The following is a 17,853-nucleotide window of genomic DNA, read 5'->3' as shown; positions in this document are numbered from 1 at the left end:
CACTATACCTATACATAAACACTATCTATTAAAAATAATTTTTCAAGAAATAATACGTACTTACCCTCACAAACAGATTTCACAACCACTGAATGGTTGCACCCCACAATTATCTTTCCAACTTTAGGTGGAGGTTGGAACAGGCCCTCTCTTACCCCATGTCAGCTGGGCCTCCACATCAAGCTCTCTGACCTTCACTCAGACCAGGAGACCCACGTATAAAATATTTCACCCACATCGACAAACATCTTCAGCCTCACAACTATTTTTAACCAAGTACGAAAAAAGTTCTAATTCAAAAAAATACTAAAATGGCCAAAGCTTTCAGCCTTTTATAGTCTTATAAAATATAAAGGGTTTGGGAAGGGATTAATGATAGAAAAAAAAAAAAAGAAACTTTGACACCTATCACACAAGTGAACTGCCTGGTGAGCGAACTTGCCCACACGTGAGGACTGCACAGGCGGTCTGTGTGTATCTGAGCAGAGAGGACCAAGCAAGGAGAGGAGCCCTGGCGACAGAGAGGCAGCCGTCATCCTACCTCATGCACAAAGACAATTACAAATAAGCACTTTCTGGACCAAAAAGGTGGTACCGTGACTGACAAAAACAGGACTGTCCATCATTGATTTACACACCTTTTCACTCAAAGACAGCAGAGTACAGAATGTTGTGGAAGAGACACAAAACCTAGCCAGCGCACCTCTGCCACAGCAAGGAGAGAGAAGGCACTCCCATACACTCAGAGATGGTAAATACCTCATCCTTACCGAGCCTTGGAAAAAGTCTGCTACCTGTTTGCACAAAAGTAAAATTTATTCCTAGCATACACGAAAAACAGGCTTTTTGCTACGCAAGATTATTAAAACATAAAACAAGCTTCTCCATGCAATTATTTTACAGCACTTAACGTCTGACTGGGGACATTATACTTACAAGGTAAATTAGCTTCAAGTTCTGCAACCTCTGTGGAAACAAAGAGATTATTGTTAATATTAGTCAATTACTCCGCATAAAATCACCACTTCTAAATTGGCAATGTCCCCTAGAACACTGAGGAAAAAAATAAACTGAACTAACTGAAATCTACCCTTGGTCTAAAGTTTAGACTTTAAGCCATGACATTGCTTAAAAATATACAAAGCGACTTGCAGGATGCCAACAAGTGCAGCCAAGGGCCCTTGAAAATTTATTTTAGTGTGAAGGAAAATCATTTAAAATTAGCATAGAAATTACCTATAGGCAAAGAGTCACTAGAGCGTTTTTGAAAATCTTGTTCCCCCAAGCAGTGGAACCACTGCCCTCAAAATCTGATTTATATATACAGCTTGTGTCTCTTCCAGTTTTTCCAGATCTGTCTGCCCATGAGGGCTCGCCCAGTTTGTGCTCGAACTTTTCCAGTGAGAGGAAACTCTCCATCTCCTGCTGGGCCTGAACCCTTGCCCTTTGCCATCTGTGGGCATTGCTAACTACCCAAGGGAGTCGCCTCTTCAGAGCTACATTCCTTGGTCCTAATGCTCTCTGAGGCCTCTTCCATCAGTCACTAATTCAGCATTTAAGGCCAGCAGCCGTCTGCCAGGACAAAGCTGCAAACCCCCATCAATCCTACTATTCAAGAGCTGAAGTCTGGGGTGGGCACCCAGAAATAACTGGGCAGGCAAGCTGTCTATGCCTCGACATGATGTAACGTGCTCTAGGATCCTCGGAGCACGGAGATTCCCTCCAGCTTTGGAGACTAAAGGAAGGAGAAATTTTTGAGCTGGGCTTTAAAGAACAAGCAGAAATCAGTTCTGCAGAGGTGGAAACAAAGGTATTCTGGGGAGATAAGCCAGCACTGTGCAAAAGCACAGAACACAGACGAGCATAGAAACCAGAAAGCACACAGTGAAGCCAGAGAATGGCTACAAAGACAACAACAGAGCAACGGGAAACAAGGTCGAAAAACAGGGCCAGGACTGAGCTGGGCCCTGAGTGTGCGGTGTAGAATTCTAGACTTTATTCTGCAGCAATAGGGAGCTGAGGGCAATTTCTGAACAAGAGTTTCTAAGTTTCGCCTCAAGAGGACATCTTTAGAAAGGGCAAAGCAGAGGCCAGGTGACCTGTGAGGTGGGCACTCCAATCGGTAGCGAGGGCCCAGCAAAGGCAGGGAGAGTCAGGGGGCCTGAGAGCAAAGAGGACGAAAGGATCTGCCAACTGTGTGGGGCAGGAGGGGTCAGAGATGGCACCGAGGGCTGATGTCCCAGGAGGAGGAAGTTGAGGTCTGGGTGCACGGCCACGGCCAGGGCTGAGGAGCCCCTGCAGAGCGATGCCACCTGACATCATGAGACCGACAAAGGGGAAAGGCTGGTGAGAAAAACTGCAGCAGAAAGCAGAGGACAAGGAGCAGGGAAAGTTACTGATGAGAAACAGGCAGAAAAGTAGGAGAGAGGTAGGAACATACTGATTCAGTAAGGACAATACAGACTGGCCCAAGGGGAACGAGGCCCAAGGCAAGGCCATTGGATGTGGACCAGACCCTGCTGAGGGCATTCAAAACAGCAGGAAGGCAAATGGAAAGATGGAAACCAGATTACAAAAACAGAAAAAAGAAGCAAACGGGTAGTCAAAATACAGAAGCAGCAGGTAACAATTCCTTCAAGTGGAGTGGGGAGAGGTGGGGAGGGGAGAGGAGGGGGATGACAGAGGCCATAATGTTTGCAAAGCTGAATGCTGAATGCATTAGTGGGAAGACTGGCAGATGGCTCTATTCTGAGGCTAAGGGTTTAGGAAACCCACAGGCCTTTGATATCAGCTACTTGACTGAGAATCTGGGTAGAGACAGGGGACCCACTAAACGTATTAGCTCTGGGGTCCAGGTATCTGGAATGGGCATCCAGAAGAGTGGAGTGGGGCAGGGGAGGGAGGAGCAAGGGAAAGGAAAGGTGCCGATGCTCCCTGCGGCTTCCAGGGCGTCATATCCAGTGCTCTAGCCAGGGACAGCCTTCTCACTGGTGAGGAAAAGAGCCAATCTCTTCAGTGGAGCTGGGGACGAGTAACAGTTAATCATCCTCCTGCTGTGATTAGAAAAGGAACAAGTTTTGTGACTAAATGCAAGACTGGGAATCTATCTTCTCAGCAGTCTTGGGTTGTGGTACATTAAAATATATTCACTTAACAAAACAAAACAATGATGAGTCTATGAAAAGTTCACTATCATTCTTCTTATAATGACCACAGCCTTAGTCTTCTCTTTCTGACTGGCCCACTCTGGCCCTTCCTTGAAGCAGGGCATTTGCTAAAGACAATGGGATGCGGTAACGCAGGCTGAGGAGGACCACAGCCCTATGCCCCGCTCACACCACGTCCTCCAACAGGAGGGGCCAAGGGCCACACTCTGCTCCAACAGCTCCCACAGGGCATTCATTTTATCACAAAAACACACATTTTATCAAATGAATTATTTATATTAATCACTTTGAAATAAATGTTATCCATATAATTAAACTATATGTTTTTAAGGCATATACTATTGACATTTTTTATTATACTATTACTTAACTTTTTGTTGATAAGAATTTACAAGAAACTGTCCTTGACAGTCCTTCTTTTGGGAGACTGATGCTGGCCACTAGAACCCTGCTTTCTCTTGCAGGCCTGTCCTGTCTGCAGTTGTGAGAACTCCGGTTGTCCAGCTTTACAAAAACGCAGTGAAATAAAAAACATGCCCAGAGGATTTCAAAACGAGGCCACATAACAGAAGTGAAATGTTTGAGAAGACAATCTAGTGATAAGGCATGAGGCAGAGGTGAGGTCTGGACACAGCGGGGCAGGAGGCACTGACCAGGGGCATCACCATGAATGAGCAACAGAACCAGACCCCTGCATGACAGGGACGGTGCATGGGGGCATGAGGCTTGCAGACTGAAGGACACCTCACTGTAGGACAGGGATTCTCCGCCCCAGCTGCACATCAATCACCTGGGAGTTTTTTTAACATCTTTGGTGCAGTACAATTTACATATTATAAAATAGACCCACTTTAATTGTACAATTCAAAGATTTTTAGTAAAATTTGAAGTCGTGCATCCATCACTACATCTAGTACCTGCTGAGCAAATCGTGCCACCCCAGCCCTATCCAGACCAATTACACAAAAAGTTCTAGGTGGGGCTGGGGCCTCTGAATTTTTTTACTCTCCCCAGGTATAGAACACTGCTGTAGGCTATTTTACCATGCTAAAATATCGACACACAGCTATTTACATAGATGGATTTAATAACTTCACAATGTAGTCCAAAATTAAACTCCAAAGATGAGCATGTTTGCACTTCCACATTCAGTGTAACTCACTCAAGGAGGGTGGACAAGAGCCAGTGCAGGTAAGGAACACAATCCTGGAGGCACAAAGGATTTCAATAAAGATGCTCGGCATTTTAGTTCAGCCCGGTACAGAAGATAAAATGAGCCACGCACGCTCAGGCAGTGTTCCTCTCAGGGAGCTGTCACAAATGACAGGTAGTTTCTCCACACTTCAAATGATGGCAAATAATAATTCACCAGCACCAATACTTATCACTTTAGAATCCATATACAAGAAGACTGTGACCAAAGAGACAAGCGAATTGCCTCACATGCTTGAGAGGCCTCTCCGCAAAGCAGCGGCCCTTCCCTGCATAACCTCAGTGCCCGAAGGACACCACCCCCACCTGTAAGGTAACAAGGAATTCAGGTAATTTTAAACTGCGAAAGTTACACCTGTTCCAAGGTGCTAACACCTCTACCACTCACTGGCCCAGCCTTTCTGGGAGGCACCTGGCACCTTGCACAATTCCGTGGCTGCACAATTTCCTTCTGAGAAATTAGACTCTTTTCCTTTCTAACTAAAGATCAAACCACAGAGCCCACTTGAAGCATGACTGAACTGAAATATCAGATTACAAAATCGACCCGGTTACCACAATGGCCCCCCATGGCACGGACTCACCTTTTTCTGCCAGGGACACTCACAACACAATGCTCTAGTTGTTTCTGCACTGCCTGCCACTCCAACCTGCACACTCTTCATGGCAGGGGCTGTACAGTCTGACCTAGCCCTGGAACCTCAGTACCTGGCCCTGAGTTTGGCACACGTAGGGTGCTCAGGATGTGCTGGATAAAAAGGCACACTTACCATCAAGGTGGCAGTGCTCCCAGTGTGAATGTCCTGAGATGTGAGGAACCTTTCTCCTCATATAGTTGGAGACCGAGGCATTCCAAAGGTGCTGTGGACTGAACTGTGTCCCCCCAAAGTTCATATGTTGAAGCTCAACTCCCCGCCCCATGATGGCATTAAGTGGGGCCTTTGGGAGGTAATTAGGGTTAGATGAGGTCATGAGGATGGGGCCCTCACGATGGGATTAGTGCCCTTATGAGAAGAGACACCAGGTGCCTGCAAGCCAGAAAGAGGGCCCTCACCAGGAACTGAATCTGCTGGTGCCTTAATCTTGGACTTTCCAGCCTCCAGAACCAAGAGATAAATATCTGCTGCCACCCAGTCTATGGTACTTTGTTATGGTACCTGAGCCGACTAAGACAAAAGGCCAAACACACAGGCAGATGGTTCTTAGCAAGAGCCAGGTCCAAGCCCCATCAAGCAGAGCAGCTGCGCCCTTTGACCCAGGTAAAGATGGCAGTTACTTCCCAGGAGACTTGAATACCTCCTTCCACCTGAACCACTACCCTCTAGATTTCTGGAACTAGAACTTGATCTCTTAGCTTCCTGTTGTCTTTATGCACTTAGCACCTCTTCTGCACTCCCAGCATCCATGCACAGTGCCCTTATCTGGGAGACACTTGACCAAAGGGCATCAATCCCTCCACAGACATCTGAGGCCCAAGGACCCCACGGAGCCCCAAGTCAGCCCTTCCACTCAGTCTAAGAGTCTTCCAGCAGCACATGGCAGAGTGCAGGCCCAGAGCACTCACGGCCCCATCCATACAGCAGGGGAGCAAGGCTGTAACCCTGAAAACCAGCACAGCCCCTACAGCAGAGACTGTATGGATGGGAATGGAGCCCCAAGGCCTCATACCACCCACTCTCAACATGAGCAGACAAGGCTGACTCAAGCCCTCGTCTGTCTTCCACAGATCCTCCCTGGTCCACTGGGCTACTGGGTACACACAAGGGGACCACCAAGTTCCCTGGGCAGCTTCACTGGTATTTAACCCTCCAACGAAGCATTTAAAGGTTAGCCTTGGGGCCAGCTGCCTCCTCCTCTCTGGGCCACTGCTCTAGTTTTTAAAATACGTATTGTGCCGTGTAACCCCCAGCTTCACAGGCTGCTAAACGCTCGGAATATCCTGCCAACATAGCAAGTCAAACCTCAAGCCCACCCCCAGAGGCCTGGGCAGGGCTTGGCATGGAGGGAGCAGCTCTGGAGAACAATAAATGGTTCTTTCTCCCACTCTTCCAGGAAGTGCACTGGAACGAGGCCCTTCCTATACCATCACATGACCCAACTGCTAGTGTGGACGCAGAAGCACTCACCCGAGGGGGGTCCCATGTGGCACCCTGGAGGCTGGGAAGCATGTGCAGGTGGGCAGCCAGTCCTCTCCACTCTGGAGAGTAGGCTCGGAGCGCGGAGAGCCAGACACCACAGCCCCAGCCCCAGAACCCACCTGCTGAAAGGAGAGAACGCCAGGAACCACCTGGGGCAGGGGCTGCTATGGACAAGGGCTGCACACAGATTCATTCCCTCCAGTCCCCCTAATGTCTGACATGACCCCTGAACTCAGGCAGTTCAATTCCAAATGTCTACATTTAACAAAGATAAGCAAAAGGTTCCTGCCAGCCTGTTTGGAGCCCCTTTAGGTCTTTGGGGGTCACTAATAGTAGGCTGGCACACAGCAGGCACTAAAATGTTTGTTGAGCGAACAAGTGAAAGAACAGGGACACAGACATGCTCCCGTTACATGAAAAGCGCCAAGCTCCCGACAGACAAGAAAGTGAGTATTCTGCCCTGAGGGCTTTTCTGGGAGGTAGGAGCACCATCTGACTCAGAACTTGATGGACTCAGTGGCCTCACAAAGTTCTACCAAGAACTCAGCATCCTCTGCCCTGTGGCAGTGTTTTCAACACTGGTGATGGCTCCCCACTCAGGCCCAGACCTGAGGTGGGGCCAAAAGGAAATGCACAGATCTGACACTCTCTCCCCCCAGTGTCTCCAGCTCCCAGGACTCAGGGCAGACAGCAGCCCTCAGTCCTAGCCCAGAAACACTCGATTGTTCTACACCCTCCAGGGACTGCTGCTACAAGCACCTCTCCTGTTCCAGCCTGGAGGGTGTCCACGAGAACTACCCTGGGGGTGCAAATGAAAAGCTGATGTGGTCACAGTGCCAGGATGGTGGAGGCCTGCCCCTGGCCGGCTGCTCCAGGCAGGCTACGGTATTCCCAGGGAGGGCTGACTCCAACCTTCTGTCACCCTTCAGAACTAGGCCCACTATTCCAAGAAAAAGAACATGGGCTTCAGTTGTGCAGCCACTACTGGCCCTCCTCACTAGGGACAACTGTCACTGCCAACCTCCAATCTCTCCCATCCATCAGCTCAACCCTACAGCCATCTGCAGCAAGCCAGATCCCACACCGTGTAAGGTCAAGTATGGCAATGGACCAGTTATAAAATATATATTTTTGCCTGTAAGTCTCTGAGGTCTTTCCTTCGGGCTATAGGATGCACAGCCCAGATCCCCCTCAATGAGGGCTGGCAGAGACCCCGCCCCCCCACGTCCCCAGGACAGCCCCATCTGACGACTGGTAGATGCAGAGCAGGAAAGCCTGACCATCTCGCCTGACGGGGGACAGCTCTGAAGGGCCATGCTTGCTCCAGAGCAGAGGCTGTCAGGGGGCCTTCCTCGAAGCATGATGTCTCCCTCTGCCCGCGCCTGCTTCCTTCCCCTCCCTCCATAGGTATCAGTCCCAAGGATACTCTTTAATAACCATACTGCATGACAAATTCTCTGCTTCCAAGAAGCCAGCCTGCGGCACTGAATCCCAAAGACACATTAACACACTCTTCTACAACCTACCAATCCTCATGAGTAACATTCTCACATGAGCCAAAGTCACCGTCCAGGATGACAGTCCTGACTGTAGCAATCTTGCTGAACTCAGACACTGTACTTTTCTCCAAGTCCCAAAAGGGGGGGTTTGCCTAGAAAGGACTCTTACCATAATCACCCCTCCAAGCGCCTCACCCTGCCCCACAACACCCTGCCCACCACACCACTTCCACCATCAGAAACCCCCAGAATGAAGGCCACTGCCACACCCAAGCAAAGGAGCGTGTGAAGAATGGATGAGCACTCATCAGCCATCAGAGCATTCTTTATTATGTACCTCTTGTCCACAGCCTCCCCTCTCAGTCAGGCCCACCCTCCATGACAAGCCCAAACTACTCACCACTCAGCCACGTCCGAGGCACATCAAGGGAGCAGGCCACATGAGGGGTGTGTTACACTGAGCCCTGCTGCCCATAACCAGCCATCAACTGCAAGTGCGTGGGGCCCCAGAAACCTGATTATCACCAGTGCCTCAGGGAGGATGGAAACAGGTGGCCTCACGACGTGGTTCTGCAACTCTCCTTGATGAGTCTCACAAGGCCAAAGGACCTTAGCTGGGCCCTGTAAATCCAGCCAAAGACATCTCCGGTCGTGGAGCTGGGGTGGAGTCCAGCTCTGTGGGCTCCCCTGGGCTGTGTCAGGCCCTAGAGCCATTTGAGAGCTCCCAAGTGAATCCTTGAGCAGGGCCGAGGTGTGGTGGAGCCTCTGTGCCTCCCCGAACACTCTTTTCTGTGGACTTGCACTTCTGTTCTGCTCTTTTGGTTTCTGCTTGCTGGGTCTGCTCCCGAAGTGCCTGCCCTACTCCCATATGTGGGTCTGGCTGTCCTGCTGCAATAAAGCTGCAACCTGGGCAAGTTGCTTAACCTCTCTGAGTCCTAGTTCTTCAGCTGTAAAATGAACCACCCACCTCGCAAGGCTTAGCAAAAGTCAAACAAGAGCTGCCCCATCAAGTGCGCCACAGAGGGCCTGGCCCTAAGTGCTCAGTGTACCAGCTGCTATTAACCATGACGAGGTTATGGTCAAGACGGGACAGTCTATACGCCAGCCTCCCACCTGCTCCTCCTCAGCTAACGCCTAGACCCTCCTCTCCCTAACTCCCCAGGCACTAAGGCACCCTCCACTCGAAGGACCACAACAACACACACCAAACCCCTTCCCTGGCTTGCTTGGCTCTTGGCTTCCTCTGTAGATGGAACCCTGGAGACAGCATCTGGGAAAGAGATGCAAGTCCTAAAGCACCCAGCCAAGTGAGGTGCTGAAGCCCACGCCCCACCCTCCGACCCACAGGGTAAACCTTCTAGTGCTGTAACAAACTCCGAACACAATCTAGTGCTCTCCCTGACACGGTAGGTAATGCCAAAATGTACAAACAATTCTTACTCCATCTTTAACCAATCATCCATCAGGCTGGATAAGCCAGAGCTAAGTCAAGATTCAGGGGCAATGGGAGAAAAAGGAAGAGTGCAGCCTCTCCTGAACCTGATGCCTTCCTGTTCCCACTCCTTCCCAAGCGTAGCAGGGCTGCGTTTCTGAGACGGTCCAACACAGTGCATTCATACACCAGGTCTCCTGCCATTAGATCTGTTTCAGGACACACAAATGCCGGTAACCCCCATGGTGTTGACCTAATACAACATGAAAACGGGCAGTTCTAACAAACTTACTGAACCCTTCTTTGCTTCCCAGCTCCTTACACTTAAGAAATGTAAACACATGTCATAAAGTAAGAAGCGCTGCAAATTATAAGCTCCTTAAAGGCAGGAACTGCTTCTTCGTCATCTTTTGTAGTCCCCATGACCCTAGGAAACTGCCTTTGCGCCTAGCAGTTTTAAGTTTGTTCATTGAATGAATGCAGAAGTTCTACACAAACGCATGCGTATTCACATACACACATTACATAAACTCTTCTCCAAAGACCACAGCTCTAGGACACTTGTTATTAATTCTGTGAAGAAAACTAATTTTGCACAAGGCTCTCCTCAGGCTCTGACTTGAATAAAACAGAGAAGGATCCTGAGATTACCAAATCCCACTCTCTCCCTTTACAGACTGGACACTATGGCGCTGAGGAGTCCAGAAGAAAGAACCCCCCCGCCCCTGCCACCACACACACACACACACACACACACCTCCCCCAGGCAGACAATGACGGCACTGGGACCAGAGCCTTAGGCCTGCTGGCTCTGGGTATCTTATTCCTTCCACTAGCATTCTGGCAGCCCCTACAGAGAATATTCCAAGTGTATAAGACACACCACAGTTTTAATACCTTTTTCTTGCCATTAGCATTCCCATAGCATGTGCACAGCACAACGTCCTTCTGTTGTAAGCAATAAGCAATTATATTTTAAAATATTTTCAAACAGCTATTTCTATTCAGCAACAGGCTGCTTCATATTCCAAAAGAGCCTCCAGCCAGACTTCATTTTGTTACAGGACATAAACCCGCTCACACAGATGATCATTACCTTTAACAAGCAGCCTGTCTCTCACAGAAACCCTCCGAGTGGAGTCAGAGGCTGTGGCTGATGTCCGGGACCCTTTGAGACCGTCATCCCGCTTCAGTTTGCTCGCCAGCGTCAGCATTACTGCCACCTTTACCCTGAAAGACAGACCGAAAGCAGGGTTAAGGACCCATCTCTAGATGGTGACGGGACACTGAAGACAATGATGTAAGGTGGTTTTCAATTTTTTTCTCTAATTTAGTTATAGAAAAATTTAGCATATAAGGTACATTAATAAGAATGAATTTGGGCAACCTCTATGCCATCCTCTATAAGTCTATTTTTTAAAGTACGGATGAAAATTTTAAAAAGGGAGAGCCACGCATTTAACACTCAGTAGGAGCCCAGCCCTGTGCCAGGCCTTGAGATGCGGCTGTGACAAAGCTCCCCTGAGCTCATGGTCTAGGGGAGCCACCACCGATGGGTTCCACGTGGGCCCACTACTGTCCACTGGTAAGTCTGCCCTTCCTGGCTTTGGGGACATGCACCTGTGTATGTGGCCCCAGTGCCTGGCCCATCGCAGACTGCGGGGAGCATCGGCCTCTGGTAAGGAGGGAGCCCTGCAACGCTTTGCTTTCCTTTCCTTCTTCCTTTACTAAAGAACCTTAATAAGCATCCTCTCATTTATCTATGTTGTGTTTTTTCACACTTTTAGGCACTATCAACATCAAGATTAAGTAATAATACCCCAAACTAGATTCTCTTCACTGGTTGCTTCCAACCCATCTGTGTTTCAGGTTCCCTCACTGAAAGCTCACTGGGAAGGACGATAAAGACCAAACATAGCTGATGCACCTGACCGCTTGAAAGAAAGGGCTAAAGAAATGTCACCAATTTTTACAGGCATACTTGTCCTCTAGAATCCACCTCTGTTTCTAACATAAACCACCATTCATCTCACATGCCTCCTCCTGCTTCATGCGTGCCTCACCACAGGGGGAGAGGGACGCTGGAACTTCTTTTGATTGAGGACAAAAATTGGTCACCAGCCCAATATTTCCATAATTTCCTTTGTTGTTTTAATATCATTTCCTTTCACACACTCTGATCATCTTCAAAAGAAAACTATCCAAAACTTGCAGACGAAAAACTTGACCTAAGCACAGAACTTTTAGTTCAAGGCCAAGATCTTAAAGCCAAAATATAAGATTACCACTCCCCTATTGTATTTTTAACCATTTTTAACCCAGGTCCCTTACATAGCTTCTCACACCATCTTCTATGTATGCCCCCAAAGACTGTAAGATTATGTTCTATTACTTGTACCACGAAAACAACATACTGAATATGATCTTCTGAATTGTACGTGACTTACGCAGATACACACATACACCGAGTCCCTTTAAGAATCACTGGCCTAAAGGCTTCAAAAGATAGTTCTATTACACATTAGCATTTGCAAGCTGCTACAATTTCAAATCTGCAAAGGATCTCCCCACCAACTCCCACTCTTTTTTTACGGATGTGGACCCTGAGACAACAGGAGCCCAGGAACTGGGTTGTCTGAGGCCACTCACCTGCTAGAAGTGGTCATGACAGAAACACTAATTTCCCTCCTGGAGAGGATGGAACATTCGTATCTTGAGTGTGGTGCTGGTTTCAGGGATACATACATACATCAAGACTGATCAAACTGCATACTTTAAATACGTGCTGTTTAGTGTACTTCAATTATACCTCAATAGAGTTGACAAATGTGAAAACAAACCAACACTACTTTCTTCACTCCCCCTCTACCATGCCGTCTCCTCAGATGGACCTACACAGAAGCATGGACCATAACCAAGGCACGCACATCTTCTCAGCTTTACCCAGGGCAGGCAGCTATTGGTTCAGTTTACAAAGTAACCTCACAAGGAGGTGCTGGAGGTGGGCGTAGAGTCAGGAACACCCGTGGGGGCTCCAGCCCACAAGCTACCAGAGACAGCAGGACCATCTAGAGCAGGCTCTCTTGCTCAGCCCCCACCTGGAATGATCTTGTCAGGAATCCCTTAAGCAGATCTGGATCACAAAGCAGTGTTTGCCTTCCCAACCAAGTCCACTGCCACACACCCAGACTTGAGCATCGGTCCTACCACATCGTCAGGGGCGCCTGAAGATGGGCCAAGATATGCATCCATCACTTGGGAGTTGGCTGGATGCACCACACAAATCCACTTGGTTTTTATCCTCTAGCCAACCTTAGCAATACAAATATGCCAAAAAATAAAATAAAAGAACAGTGTCCATAAAGAGAGTTCAGCAGGCAGTACCCTAGGAAAGTCATAATAAAGAGCCCCATGGGAAAGCAAGTGCTAGGGCACATGCCAAGTCCACACCCAGCTCCCTGAGGACCTGCACCGAAGGAGCCACTCAGAGGGTCCTGGCAAGACTCACTCGCACAAATAAAGGCTCATACCAAGGCACTCTTCTGTGTCACTGCAGTCTGAGGACTCGGCTTAATTCTTTGTTTTTTTTTTTTTTGTGAGGAGATCAGCCCTGTGCTAACATTTGCCAATCCTCTCTGTTTTTGCTGAGGAAGACTGGCCCTGGGCTAACATCCGTGCCCATCTTCCTCCACTTTATATGGGAAGCCACCACAGCATGGCTTGCCAAGCAGTGCGTCGGTGCGCCCCGGGGATCCGAACCAGCGAACCCCGGGCCGCCGCATCGGTGCACCCTTGGGATCTGAACCCAGCGAACCCGGGCCGCCGCAGCCGAGCACGCGCACTTAACCACTTGCACCACCGGGCCAGCCCCTTTAATTCTTTTATACCCCTACCCCACAATGAATTCTTCTCCGTGGGCAGAGTATGCTCCATACTCAATCAATTCTACTTAAAGACAGACTCCTGGCTTGTGATCTTCAACAAGTCTGTGGCCCTTATTAATTGACTAGGCAAGATACAAAAGAAAACACTGGTGTTTTGTTTTCCATAGAAGATAAGACAAAACTCACTTTCCTAACATTCTAAAAAATCTATGTATGTAATGACCATCTACTTCTCCATCATCTTTACCATTATGACATGACATTTTAGGGATAAACCAAAGGACAAATTTGGGAATGTTCATAGCTGTTAAATTAACACTATAAAAGAGATCTGAATAAAAACAATTATTCAAAGAGTCTAGAGGTTAGCTGAACACCTGCAGTTGCTTCGGAATTCTCTTTACCTTCTTCAATATGCTTCATTCCTTAAAGAGCTATTTTAAAACTAAACTTCCCCTTTACTGCAAATGACACTCTGACTATGGCAGCATTTTTGGTAACGCACCAGCTATACTGAACAGCATGCTCAGTCTGTAAATTCCACAAGTTGTAATTGGCCTGGTTAAGTTCCTCTTCTGGGTGGGTCTTGCTTTCAGACTGTTCAAAGAAGATTCTTATGTGCTATTTACTAGTCTCATCATACCAAGTAATATTTACACAACATTCCCACCTGTAGCGGCAAAATCAGGCCATGTCACCTGTGCATGGACATCACGGGCCAGTCAGCTCACGTGGTGGGGAACTTCTCATTTACAATTCTTCCTGCAGTGGAAAAGTCCCAATCTCAATGTAAAAGATGGAACTGCAGGACACTAGGGGACAACCAACTTCTCCAGCCAAAGAGGCCCAAATCAGGACACAAAAAAGTCCACACCCTACCCTCCTCCTTCAGAATGCTGGGGCCCTGGAACCTCCCACCTGGAGTCACCCTGGTTGGCTGACCGACCTTTGGAGCCCAACTCTTATTTTCAGCAGTAAACCTGCCCCCTTCTGCACACTACCTGAATGGCAGGTATGTCCTGGCAGAGGTCCTCAAGCCTCAGACCTCCTAGCCTGGTGATGATTTGTCTCTGAACATCTCTCCCACTGCTACCCTCTCCCCTGCCTTCATCCGCTTACCCAGCAGGGAATCCTCTGCACAAGGCAGGCGAGCATCCTCCCTGTTCCTCAACAACTCCCTGCTCATTTCTGGAAGCTTCTGCTCAATGTGATAGCCAGGTCTGAAATGCCCTCGTTCCCTTCGCCACCTAATCCCGCTCCTTCCCTAGGGTAACAGATTCCGACCCAGATTTCCAACATCCCCTCCAAGAAGCCTTCTCAGGCCCCTCCGATCCATCCTGACCCCACTCCAGCGCTGGAGGGAATGCAGAAGGGGGCGGGCCCAATCCCCTCATGTGACAGATGAGGAAACTGAGCCCCAGGGAGAAGAGGGCCACACCCAAGATTACACACCCGCAGAGCCAGGTCTAGAATCCAAGACTCGGCTGTACTGATCTTTCCAAGATGCCCTCCCCGTCTCCCGGCCAGCAAAACCCTTCAAACTAGCCGTGCCCACCCCCAACCCCCATCGTGGGGAAGCTGCGAGCACGCCGGCTAGGCGGGAGTGTCCCCCCACCTCGCCCTCTCGGCCTAGCCTGATCCCCGAGGCAGTCCCGAGTCGGACCGCCCGCGTCCGAGCCCCGCTTCCTCCGGCCCCGTCGGGCTGGTGACCTTGGCCCAGCACTCGCGCTCCGTTTCCTCTGGACAATGCGGCCAGCAGCTCCCCGCGACGGCGGCGTGAGGCCGTGTGTACCCGGCATCACGGTCGGGGGGGGCGGGGGAGGGGGGGCTGTCCCAGCGCCCTGCAGCGCCCGACCCGGCCCTTCCCATTCCCGCCGCCCGACCCCGCGCCCCCCGCCTGCGCCCCGCGGCACCCGCCCGCGGGCCCCCGGCGCCCGGTCCTGAGGGGCGGCACGGCCTGAGGCGGCCTCGGCGCCGCCCGCCCTCCACCCGCCCGGTGCACCGGCGCCGCGGGAGCCCCTCGCCCGCGCAGGGCCGCGCGCTCCTCACCTGGGCACCCCGAGACAGGCGAGGCGGACCCGGCGCCCAACACCATGCCCGGCCGGCCGGCAGCGGCAAGACGCGGCCCCTCACAGCCGCACCGGCTCCGGGCGGCAGGACCGGAAGTGGCGGGGCGGGGACTCGGCCGCTCTCGCCCGCAGCGGCCGCTGCTGCAGCTGGCGCTTTAAAAAAAAAATTCAAAGCTCCGAAGAACTTTATTTGGAACTTGACGCGCGAACAGCGCCGTGCGCCGGCTGCGGCTGGGCTGGGAAGCAGGCTGCTCGGACCTCGCTGATTGGCAGAGGGCGCGGCCGGGGGCGGGCGCGGATCTCGCGGCCCTCGCTGATTGGCGAGTGACGGCCGGGAGCGGGTCTCCCGTCTGTACCGGAGCCTGCGCGCCGCGGCCCCGGGGGTTCTGTGCGGCGTTCCTGCCTCCATTCAGTTGGTGGTGCGTTGACACTGGGCGTGGGGCTCGGAGGATCCCTGTGCGGCCTGGCCTGGAGGAGCGGCCAGGCCGGAATTAACCGCCTCGGCGGATGGGGCGTCTTCTGTGTGCCCAGCGCAGTGCCGAGGTTGCGGAGGACCGGGCTGCCCCACAGCCGGCAGGGTAGGGGCCGGGAGCCGGGGCGGCCAGACGTGCCAACAGCCGCCAACCCCCCGGGTGCCTCGGCCGAGCTCGCAGAGGAGTGGGTGGGCCTTTCCTGCCTTTGTCTTAATGGTTTTTATTCCTGTTTCATCTCTTCCACATTGGTAAAGTACTTACTCTAAAAATCTGTTTCAAATTGTTGTATTTCTAGCTTGTTGAGTACGAATTCTTCTCACGTCCATTTGTGTCCCAGTGTGGTTGGTAATAGGCGCTGGGCGGGGGAGGGGGCGGGCTGGGCGGCAGGTCGGGCAGGGCTCCTGGAGGAGTGGGCCATCTGAAAGATGAGGTTCACTTCGTGGACCAAGAAGTTAGAATCTTATTTCCAGAAGCCCCATTGAAAGGTTTTAAACAGTGGAGTACCAATATCAAGTTTTCTTTCTAAAAGAGGCTCTGACTCTGAGGCAGTGGGAGCCAGGCAGTGAGGAGAGTAGAGTCAGGAAGACCAGTGAAGAACACACAACTCATGGTATCCCTTCTGTTTGGGAATGATTTCCTCCTTCTTCACCTGGCTAACTTGAGTTTTCCCAAGCTTAGACACCACTTGTCAGAGAGGCCCCAGAGACTGGGAGGTGCAGGTGCCCCTCTGTGACTTTACTGGAGCCCTGTGCTCCCCCCGCCCCCCTACCATTTCCCTAAGCTCAGCTCCCCGGGCCCTCCTCTGCTGTGTTCTCCCTCCTTCTACTCCCCCTCCCCCCATCCTGGCACATAACAGGTGGACATAATACATCTGCTGGATAAGTATTGCATGAGCTATTGCAGGAGACCTGGCAAGAGAAAATAAGGCCTTGAAGCAAGGCGGCAGGTGAAGGAAGGACTGGAATGGCTTGAGTACTCATCTTATTCACTGGGAACACTGTCTACAGGATGGGCTGCACCGCACAGTGGCCCACAGCTCACCGTTGTGGATATATAAAGCCATTTCTAGCTCCATTTCATGAGGCTGCCTCATGTCTTCACCTGAGGCTTATTTAGGGTTTACTAGATTATTAACTCATGTAATCCTTACAACAACCTCTTGAAACGGGTATTTTATTATCCCCATTTTAAAGATAAGGAAGTAGTCTGCCCAATATGGCAGCTAGGATTTGCCCTCAACTGGTGCACCACGCCCCTTAGGCAGCTGGTGGTGCCAGCAGGCAGGTAAGGGGCAAAGTTGGCCCTCCTGCTTCCTGCAGAAGCAATTGGTTTTCATCCCGGGCTCCTTCAAAAACAGAACTTTCACTAGCTTAAGCACAAAAGATTTAGAAGGCTGGGTATGCTCACAGAACCTAAAGAAGGTCAGCTCTAGGAACCGGGGAACCTGGCCTGTCGCTCTCAGTGGCTCCAAGAGTCTTGGCCTCTGGGGGCTAGCCTTGTCCTCCCAGATGCCTCCTTGGAGCTGGGGCCTGGCCTCAAACACATCTTTACAATCCAGGCCATAGAAGGGGCTGCCCCTTCCCTCCCTCTTTCACATTCACTGGGAGGGATTGGCTGGGCTTTGGAGGATCACGTGCCCACCGTGCATGTGTGTGTGTGTGTGTGTGTGTGTGTGCACACGGCATTGTGTATGGGAGGAAGGGTAGAGGTTCAATTGTGAGTCTCCCAAAGAGGTGCTGGTGCCAGAGGAAGAGCAGGTAGAGACAGTTCACCAGGTGTCCTTCCTACCTCCTCCATGCCTACCCCGAGAAGTTCAACCCAAGGCTTCCAGCTGGGCCGTGGAAGGGGAGATATCCCCTCTCTGTTTTCAGCCAGGCCTGCCTCTGGACACAACTGCACAGGCTATCTCAGAGGCTGTCTGGCCTGGTCCGGGGCTCCCTGACCTGGATGACATGGTACCACCAAGCCAGGGCCCTGGA

The 17,853-nt window shown here is 50.8% G+C and overlaps 1 protein-coding gene across 3 annotated transcripts in view; it reads right to left on the bottom strand.

The window, feature by feature from the left end:
* UBE2F (ubiquitin conjugating enzyme E2 F (putative)) overlaps positions 1-15,488 on the bottom strand; it is a 56,557-nt gene extending 41,069 nt beyond the window's left edge. For 2 of the 3 annotated variants that reach the window (XM_058533289.1, XM_058533291.1), the window contains exons 1-3: positions 15,382-15,487; positions 10,545-10,678; positions 937-966 (exon numbers count right to left, since the gene is read on the bottom strand). In XM_058533289.1, coding sequence (XP_058389272.1) covers positions 937-966; positions 10,545-10,662 — 148 coding nt within the window. In that variant the 5' untranslated portion in view covers positions 10,663-10,678; positions 15,382-15,487. Of the gene's footprint in view, positions 1-936; positions 967-10,544; positions 10,679-15,381 lie in introns of all 3 variants that reach the window. The other variant, XM_058533290.1, reaches the window with a different exon arrangement.
* Positions 15,489-17,853: the final 2,365 nt, after the last annotated feature.

Source organism: Diceros bicornis, chromosome 37, assembly GCF_020826845.1.
Source record: "Diceros bicornis minor isolate mBicDic1 chromosome 37, mDicBic1.mat.cur, whole genome shotgun sequence".
NCBI lineage: Eukaryota > Metazoa > Chordata > Mammalia > Perissodactyla > Rhinocerotidae > Diceros > Diceros bicornis.
Note: the sequence above shows the minus strand (reverse complement) of the source record. Positions and strands in the feature narration are given on the sequence as shown.